This window comes from Theobroma cacao, chromosome 3, assembly GCF_000208745.1.
Source record: "Theobroma cacao cultivar B97-61/B2 chromosome 3, Criollo_cocoa_genome_V2, whole genome shotgun sequence".
NCBI lineage: Eukaryota > Viridiplantae > Streptophyta > Magnoliopsida > Malvales > Malvaceae > Theobroma > Theobroma cacao.
Window position 1 is genome coordinate 22,979,608 of NC_030852.1, and position 10,402 is coordinate 22,990,009.

General features: G+C 38.4%; 1 protein-coding gene and 1 pseudogene across 2 annotated transcripts; both read right to left on the bottom strand.

The window, feature by feature from the left end:
* Positions 1,357-3,288, bottom strand: LOC18604806 (UDP-glycosyltransferase 83A1). Of its 2 annotated transcripts, XM_018117199.1 has the most exons (3): positions 3,021-3,288; positions 2,799-2,942; positions 1,357-2,564 (listed from the first exon to the last, which is right to left on the bottom strand). In XM_018117199.1, the coding sequence occupies exons 1-3, from the start codon at positions 3,283-3,285 to the stop codon at positions 1,681-1,683; spliced, it is 1,293 nt and encodes a 430-aa protein (XP_017972688.1). In that variant the 5' UTR covers positions 3,286-3,288; the 3' UTR covers positions 1,357-1,680. The 2 variants fall into 2 exon arrangements, with proteins under 2 accessions (XP_017972688.1, XP_007037530.2); XM_007037468.2 differs by having other exon boundaries at positions 2,799-3,288.
* Positions 4,087-9,068, bottom strand: LOC108661172 (annotated as a pseudogene).

The following is a 10,402-nucleotide window of genomic DNA, read 5'->3' on the forward strand; positions in this document are numbered from 1 at the left end:
TAGAGGAATTTGTATGACACTTCGAACAAGCAAACTAAAAGAATTGGCCTAATCTATTAAATGTGGCTAAATTATGTCTCAATTCATAAAAGATTTTCGCCATAAACAAAACCCTTTTGAGGTTGTCACAAGGCAACAACCTAGACTTCCCCACACCTTAGTGGAATCCTACAACGGGAAGAACCCTCGAGCATTTAACTTTTGCAAGGTATGGAGACAAAATACTAAGATCGCTTAAGCTTATCTAGAGAAAGCCTTTAGTCACATGAAGAAGTGGGTAGACAAAGGTCGAAAAGAGCATCATTTTAAGGTAAAGGACCTTGTGCTAGCGAAATTGGTACTTAAACAACTCATATTCTTAAGAAAAAGAGATAGACGACTAATGTGGAAGTATAAAGGCCCTATGTAAATTACAGCTAAGGTGGGGAAGACCTTTTACAAGATTGATTCACCAAAATGGATGAAGGTGCATCTAGTGTTTCACATCAACAACCTAAAGTTGTCCCACGTAGATCCAATAGATACTAGCAGGAGTTAAGCCATGATAGCTGCCATCACCACCCAGCCCCCATCACAACGTTGAGTAGAGGAGATTCCTACAAAGAAGATGATCATAATCAACCGACGACCAACACAAGAGTATTTGGTTAAATGAGAAGGTTTAGGCATAGATGAAATCACTAGGGAAAATGAAGTCGATCTCCTCACCTTCAACTAGAAAATTGAAAAGCCCCAAGTCAACAATTCAATGAGGACATCAATAGATTAAGTGGGGGAGGATGTCATGAGCCAACCTTGTATAGGGCTATGACAGGGTAAAACTACCTAGGAGATTAAGTCTTTTGTATCCTTAAGGGAGATGTCCCCCTTTTAAACATTGTAATGGTACTTGGTGACATCTGTAGAAATGTTTGTTAAGTCTTTAAGGGGAAGACCTTTTAGGAAAAAATTGTCCCCATCTCATGCATTGTAACGGTCTTGGTGAAATACTTGTAAAACCTCGTAAACTCTTTATAAGGGGTGAGCAATCGGTGAATTATTGGGCTGTCTCACTAGTAAAGATATACATAGAGTTATTGGCTGACTTGTGTGGAAACGTGCACCCAAGCGCCACATGGACTATCACATATTTAAGTGGAGGAACGTAATTTGTGACACAAAGCATATACAATCGAAGAAATTTCATCCTTTTACTTGATATATTTCGAACTCACTGTGTTGACAAAATTGAATTAGGTGTCACAGAATGACAATGGGAAAGACATGGAAGCAATGAATCCTCTTTCAATTTTCACCCATCCGGACTGACATTTAGGTCAACAAGATAAGTCTCGATTAACAAAATAAAGTCTCGATACCTAGAGAAGGATGGACCGTTCTAGCAATTTCTCTTGACTACAAAAGTTTTTTTCCAATACCAAGAAGAAATTTCAGCCTTCAGGAGATTCCACACAACTTTCAGCCTTTACAGGAAGGAGTGCAGATGAAAAGTGACAAATACTAAGAACATAGAATAGCATACAACTTATTACATTTCTATTCCTTGAAAAAGTCTTAACAACTGCCCTTATGAAGAACTAGTCAAGCACCAGACCATTTCCTTTGATTTATCTATTTCTTATGTTTGAGACAACTTAGGCAAATTCTGTTTATAAGAGATTTATAAAAGATTTGTCTGGTCTAGACACCCTTTATCTGTTCAATAAAGCTCTTGAAATTCTTGTAGGAAGACCCGCCTTCATTGATACTCTTTCTGGCAAGCTCCTTTAGGTGCAGGGCGTTTGCTTTTATAGCATCAGACGAGAGCACTGCTTTTATTTTTGTACTAATTTCGTGCCTTGTTATGATTCCATTTTCATCTGGGTCAACTCCCAAACCAATCCTCCAAACGTCACAAATATAGCTTTTATTATGTAACTGATCAGTGAAGTAAGGCCAACATAGGAAGGGTATCCCCTTGCTTAAACCCTCCAGAGTGGAATTCCATCCACAATGGCTTACGAAACAAGCAACAGAAGGGTGAGCTAACACCTTTTCCTGAGGCCCCCATTCAACAATTTTTCCACGATCAGCTATTCTTTCTATGAATCCTTCAGGAAATTTAGTAACTGATCCATTTGAAAGGTTGGATCTGACTACCCATAAAAATGGATGGCCAGTGAGTTCAAGACCAAGTGCCAGTTCATCTACTTGTTGTGGGCTAAATTTTCCTGTGCTACCGAATGCAACATAGATGACAGAGCCTGCAGTTTGTTGATCAAGCCAGCTTATGCAAATTGAGTCCTCAGGCCAAAAGTTTCCAGCAAAAGTTCCCATATAGTTTCTGGCATGTAACGGGCCTATAGGTAAGATGTTAGGAACCAATTTCAAGGCTGATGCATCTAGTTCATAAAATGTGTTGGAAAGAATCAAGTTGGTAAATCCAACAATTTTGGGTAAGGTACAAGAAAGTCCAAATATAGCTTTCTGCATTTCTGGATCACTGCTGCTCCATGGAATATCTGACCTACTCCAGGTAGGGATTTCCTTTGATAATGAGATTGATTCGCCTTTCACTAGAATTCCTGCAAAGTTCAAATTATTCTATCCATAGTCAAGCTTTTAAAAAATACAAATAAATAAGAATACTGTTAGCATTTTCAGTTAAAGTACACATGACCTTGTCATTGTGTTTTTATCATGTAATACATTGTAAACTATATAGTAATTAAACCAGAATAGGTGTATATACCTAAAGCCAACCCCAAAATCATATCAAGTACATGTATAGTTAATTATAAATGCTGCCAGATTCTTACCATCGTTATCCAGAATTCCAGCCCCAAGTAGCTGTGGAATTTGTAGTGAGAGGGCCAAAACTGCTGGTCCAGCAACTTGAACTGCAATTCGCCCGATCCCCATTTCCTTGGCCACTTCCAGTGCCCACACAGCCGTTGTATCAGCTAAAACACAAGTGATTTGCTCATTGATGTTAGACTGGTTTATTTTCTCAATCAAGTTCTTCAATGAACCCGGCATACCTTTCTGTGCCCTTTTTGTGAAATTAACAGCATTTCTTTGAGCACCCCTTGATTCTAAAGCATCAGGAATTGAAACTAGACTTATCAGGCTTTGCTCTTCGATGTCCGCTGATACTGAAGCCATAATTCTTTCATGTACAGACTCTGAATTAACGAATGTGATTTTCACTCCATTAGCAGCAATTTGGAGGGCCAACTTCATGAAAGGCGCCACATGGCCTTGTGCTGGGAAGGGTATAGCCAGTACATGTGGTTTTCTAGCCATGGATACCGCCACTACTTCCCCAGACTAGCTTGCTTTGGGTCCTAAGCCGCACTTATATTATTTTTTCTTGCTGTTTAGCCTACCTACGGATAGCTATCCTTTCATTTTCAATTGTTTAAATATATCTGGTTGTCAATTCATCAACAACTAACTCTTTCTTCACATAGGAGTATGATTAAGTGTCCCCTTTTATTGTTTAATGTTTAATGTGAGTTCTTGTTTCTTCCACCTGTATTTTTCTCCTTGTAAGGACTAAAGCAAATCCGGCCACTTGAAGCATTTTTTCTTAAAAAAAAAAGTGGTTACAACTTAAAACTATTTTTAATTATTTGTAATCTGGAATTTCTATTGAACCGCTAGAGGTTAAGTGCATACATACTTGGCACTTGGTAGATGTTCTCTATGTACTCTACAGAGGAATACAAATAAAAATTTGGCTTTTGATGTGCATGCATTCACCACTTTTCACATGTACGCAGAACAAGTTGGATAATAGGACATATATTTTTGGTTATGAATAATAGGATATTAATATTGAACAAATTCCACTTAATATACAAAGAACTATAAACTATTGCAGTTGAGAGTGTTAATGAAGAAGACGAAGAATTTCATTACAGCATTAAAAGCTTATATAAAACAAACAAGGGTTAATGTCCCCTGGTTAACAACCAGAAGTAGGTAAAGGGCAGAAAACAAAGCAACCTAAATCCATAAATTTAGGCTTAAAACAGAACAAGTAATAATGATTACGAAAGAGGGGCCTTAACGCTCCATTCCTTCAACTACAACAAGTAACGTGAAGCAGTCTCTTTTCACAGCACCACGCAGCCATCAACCTCAAAAAAACGAATTCTAAACTTCTGGCGCCAAGAGTACCTAAGGTAGCTTCAAATTTCAACAGAGAACTGCCTTTAATTTGATAATCAATCACTAGACCAACTTATTTTTTTTAGGTATACAATCACAACAACTTTGATAGAATCTGTCTTCTATCATTGTGCAGAATGATTTGGTAGGCCTAATTAAAGGCTCTTAATATGTTCAATAAAGATCTTAAAGTTCTTGAAAGAAGACCCACCTTCATTGAAACTCTTTCTGGCAATTTCCTTTATATGCAGCGCATTTGCCTTTATAACATCAGAAGAGAGCAATTTGTTTATCTTTGTACTTACTTCATGCTTTGTTGTGATTCCATTTTCATCTTTGAACAGTTCTAAACCAATCTTCAAAACATCACAAATATAGTTTTTATTGCTGAATTGATCTGCTATGTAAGGCCAACATAAAAAGGGTACCCCCATGCTTAGACCCTCTATTGTGGAATTCCAGCCACAGTGGCTCATGAAACAAGAAACAGAAGGGTGAGCCAACACCTTTTCCTGAGGCGCCCATTCTACAAATTTTGCACGTTCAGCTACTCTACTTTTGAATTCATCAGGGAATTTAGCAATTGATCTATCCATAAAGTCTGATCGAACAACCCATAAAAATGGTTGGCCTGCAAGTTCAAGACCAAGAGCTAGTTCTTCCACTTGTTGAGAACATGTTATTGTTGAGCTACCAAATGCAACATAAATGACAGAACCAGCAGTTTGTTTGTCAAGCCACTCTAAGCATGTTGAGTCTTCAGGCCAAGTGCTTCCAGCAAAACCTCCCAAATGGTTACTAGCCAGTAATGGACCAATAGGCAAGACGTTCGGAATCAATTTCAAGGCTGATGAGTCTAGCTCGTAAACTGAGTTTCAAAGTAACCAGTCATAAAATTTGGCATACTCGGGAACAATAGAATAAAATCCAAGGATAGCTTTGTGCAAGACTGGATCACTGCTTCTCCATCCAATTTCAGAGCTTCTCCAGGAAGGGACATCCTCTGACAGCGAGATTGGCTCATCTTTCATTACAATTCCTAGAAATTCAAGTTTTTCATATAGATCAAGCGCTCAAAAGCTTTCAACTACTTTGTTTGTCCTCAAATTAAAATCAAGTCAAAATACAAAAATGGTATGTATATATTGCTTTACCGACAGATGATCTTTTCTGAGTTGGTGCCTTTTTTTTTTTCCTCAAACAATAACGGTTGAATTGTACAAACTATAATCATAAACTTAAAAACATTGAGCTTAAATGAAAGTTAAAGGCCAACATGATTATTTCAAAAGACATATTCTACTATTTACTATAGGTATTCCCATTTTACCATCAATGTTTATGATCTCAGCCTCAAGAAGTTGTGGAACGTGTACTGCAAGGGCCAAGCATGCTGCTCCAGCAGGCCAAACTGCAACTGCTTCGATTCCCACCTTCTTGGCCACTTCTAGTGCCCACCCAACTGATGTATCAGCTATAACACAAGTGATCTTCTCATTGACATTTGACTGGTTAATTTTCTTGATCAAGTAGTCCTCAAAATAACCTGGCATAGCTCTGCGCATTGCTTCCATCATCTTAACAGCATCGTTTCGTCCATCCTCATCCACTCCGTCAGGAATTGAATCAAGGCTTATCAGACTCCGCTCCTCAACTTTCTCAGGCAATGAAACCAAAATTTTTTCATGTGTGACCTCTGTGTTAACAAATGTTACTTTAACTCCATGGGCCGCAATTTGGAGGGACAACTTCATTAGAGGTGCTACATGGCCTTGCGCAGGGAAAGATATAACTACTACATGTGGTTGCCTGTCCACGGTATATGCTCACAGCTTACTTTGAGTGTTGGGTTATATCTATATATACTCTTGTTCATGTTTTTATCCTACCTCCTGATAGCTGTTGTTTTGATTTCAATTGCTTAAGAAACTAATAAACTCTTAACTCTTGTGAGATCATCATCTTGTAGTATATCCACTTTTGTCTTTACAAGGGACTATGCTGTCCGCGACCTTTCTTCTTGTCTTGTATGCTTGTTCCTTGACCTATATATATGTTTCTTATTGTGAAAAATAAAGCAGCATCCTATACTTGTGGCTAAATGTTATGATTTTTGCTTTGGGCTGGAGTTTCTTAACAATTCGTAGCGGTATTTCTGGTGCATATGCTTTGTAGGCCCGGCCTTTGGATAAGGTTATACAAACGAGGACAAACGAGGATTTTACATTCAAATTTGAAAAGACTTTCTATTTTTATAATAATAATATAATTAATTATATTAAAATATATAAAAAATAAAATATTTACTTATTCTCTCATGTCTAATAAATATTTATTTTTTCTCATTTCTCAATTCTTATTAACTTGGAACTAATTATCTCATTTCCTATTAAAAATATGTAAAAGTAAAAAATAATTAATAAAATGACATATTTTCTTTTTTTTTTTAATTATATGCTTAATAAATCTTAATTTTTTAACACTTCTCAACTATTTTTTTTTCAATTTATAATATCCACTCTTGAATTTTTCTTTCATCCCTTGCTCGTTCTTCTTTTAACTTTATATTTTCTCTAAAGAACACGTAGGAAATCTATTATATTATTATCTTTATAAGACTGTGAGCCTCATTTATGATTTGTAATAAGAATTCAACAATTAGTGGATAGCCAAAAAATGGGCGGACTTAGTCAATCTATCCACAATCACCCAAATAGCATCCTTCCCACTTTGTGTCCGCGGCAAACCCAATACAAAGTCCATAGTCACGTGTTCCCACTTCCATTTAGGAATCGGTAAAGGCTGAAGAGTACTTGATGGTTTGTGATGCTTCACCTTGATCTGTTGGCACGTGAGACATTTCGCTACAAACTCTGCTATGTCTCGTTTCATACCCGGCCACCAATAACTTTCCTTAATAGTCTAATACATCTTGGTGCTTCCGAGATGTAAAGCGTAGGCGAAAGAATGAGCTTCCTCCAAAATAGCTTGTCTCAACTGGTCATCTTTAGGAACATAAATCCGGTCTCTAAGCATCAAGGTACCATCATCATTAAGTCTAAACTCACTAATTACTCCATCTTGCAGCTTTTGAACTTCCTGTTTCAACCAATCATCAAATTTCTGCAATTCTCTGATTTGATCAACAATGAAGGTCTCACAACGAAACTAGCAAGTAGGGTTCCATCCTCACCATTATTCAACTGGATCCCTAGAGATTTCATCTCAAGTAATATCAAAAAATAAGAACTCCGAAGTACAGCTAATGAAGATGAGGATTTACGACTTAAAGCATCCACTACAACATTTGCCTTTCCAGGGTGATAATCAATCACCAAGTCGTAATCCTTAATAAACTCCAGCCACCGTCTTTGTCTCAAATTAAGTTCTTTCTGGGTGAGCAAATATTTCAAACTCTTATGATCAGTAAAAATCAGACAACGCTCACCATATAAATAATGTCTCCAAATCTTCAATGCGAAGACTACTGTTGCCAACTCCAAGTCATGAGTAGGGTAATTCATCTCATGTTTCTTTAACTGCCAAGAAGCATAAGCTATCACTTTCTCATCTTGCATCAACACACACCCTAATCCCAACTTAGATGCATCACTGTATACCACAAATTCTTTTCCATTAACAGGAAATGTTAAAACAGGAACGGAGGTTAACCGATTCTTTAGCTCTTGAAATCGATTCTCACAAACATCATCCCACTCAAACTTAACTCCTTTACGAGTCAAATGAGTCAGAGGAGCTGCTATCAATGAAAATCCCTAAACAAATCTCTAATAATAACCAGCTAATCCAAGGAAACTACGAATCTCAGTTATCGTTCTCGGTTGCTCCCATTGTAAGATTGTCTCAATCTTCTTAGGATCGACATAAATTTCAGCTCCGGACACCACATGTCCCAAGAAAACCACTTCCTTTAACCAAAACTCACATTTAGAGAACTTGGCATTGAGTTGTCTCTCGCGCAAAGTTTGCAACACAATGCACAAATGAGCAGCATGTTCATCATCATTCTTCGAATAAACTAGGATGTTGTCTATGAACACTATCACAAACTTATCTAAATATGGATGGAACACCTTGTTAATAAGATCCATAAAAGCTACCGGGGCATTAGTCAAACCAAACGGCATCACCAGAAACTCATAATGCCCATAACGCGTCCTAAAAGCAGTCTTGGGTACATCCTGCTCCTTAATCTTCAACTGATAATACCCAAACCTCAAATCAATCTTTGAAAACACCATAGCACCTCGTAATTGATCACAAAGATCATCGATCTGAGGTAGAGGGTATTTATTCTTGATGGTCACTCGGTTCAGCTGACGGTAATCGATACACAATCGAAGAGTGCCATCATTCTTCTTTACAAATAGGACTGGTGCTCCCCAAAGAGAAATGCTAAGGCAAATGAAACCTTTATCCACCAAATCTTGCAACTGGACTTTCAGTTCCTTCAACTCTACCAGAGCCATTCTATATGGAGGGATAGAAATAGATGCGGTACTTGAAAGTAAATCAATAGGGAATTCAAGCTCTCGATCAGGAGGTAGTCTCGGTAACTCATTAGGAAATACATAAGAAAACTCACTTACTATTGGGACATCCTCTAATTTAGGTTCCCCTTTTGAAATATCAATCACGTGAGCCAAATAAGCTGGATACCCTTTCTGTACTAATTTCAAAGCTTTGATGGCCGAGATTACACAGGACGGTAATACTCGACGTTCCCTTGCAAAAACAATCTCTACTCCCTCCGAATTTCGAAGAACAACTTCTTTCCGGAAACAATCCATGTTCGCCCAATGTGCAGTTAACCAGTCCATACCCAATATCAAATCAAAATCTTGGATTTCTAGAGGAATCAAGTCACCTCTAAATTCTTCCTCACCAACCATTACTCCACAATCTCTAAAACAACTGTTTCTAACTAGTTTTTCACCTAAAGGGGTGTGAACTACAATTTTTTCCTCTAATGGTGACAGGTTTCTATCAGCAATTGATGCAAATGCCATACTCACATAAGACCTATCTAAGCCAGAATCTATCAAAACATAAGCATCTTTATCAAATAAAGACATGATACCTATCACTACTTCAGGTCGGACCCGTGCCTCATCTTCCGTCACAGCGAAAACTCTTGTTGAAGTACGATTCTTTGGTCTCGAAGGTGGATATGCCAGGGTGTTACTCTCTACACCAGACTGTATAACCACTCCCTACCTCGGTGGTAACCCAGAAGGATCTCTCCTCCGCATATCCGTACGAGTTGGTGGAGATGGAGCAATTGTAGTAGCCTGTCCTAGTTGTGGGCACTCACTCTTAATGTGGCTCAGCTGATCACAATGATAACATCGTACTGGTCCCTTACACGGCCCAACATGATTCTTCCCACATCTGCTGCATCTATCAAAACCTCCGAAACTCTTTCAGGAAGTAGTCATCGCAGATCTACTGAATCTTTAAGGCCTCTATTTTGTCTATGAAAATGAAGGTCGAGGAGATGTCACTGAAACAGAGGTAGTACTCCCTGAAGCAGATGAGTCTTTGCCCCTTTTTGGTGGCTGACTAGAAGATACACTCAAATTTCTCCTTTTTACAAACTCGGTCCGAATCCTCCTATTCTCAATCGCGAGCTTCTCAGCCCGTAAAGCCATTTGTACCACCTCCTTATGTGACTCCCTACCAATCACTGTCATCCACTCTCTAATCTCATTACGGAGCCCTTCTTCGAAATAATTGGCTTGATCTTGCTTAAATTTCACCAAATCCGGCACATATAACATCAGCTCGTTAGAATGAGCTTCGTACTCCTCTACAGTTAAATTTCCTTGTTTCAAACTCAGAAATTCTCTTTTCTTTTCTTTCTGATGGAAATAAGTGAAATACTAACCATCAAATTCTCTTAGGAAGTCTGACCAAGATGGAGGAGTAGTGGAACGGGATTTTACTGAATTCCACCATGTACGAGCTCTCTTCTCTAGTAATCTCGTGGCCACCATCAATTTCAGGTCAACATCCAACTTCATATCAGAGAACGTCTCCGAAACCTGATTAATCCATTCTTTGGCTACGGTTGGGTCCAACTCACCCGTAAAAGAAACACAACCAAGTTGCCTAGCTTCCTTCAACTTTTTAGCAATAGAGACATTCGACACTAGCGGTGGAACATGTCACGACCCGGAACTCCCCATCGAGCCCGTGACAACCGCCGCGAGGCCTCGACAGACAT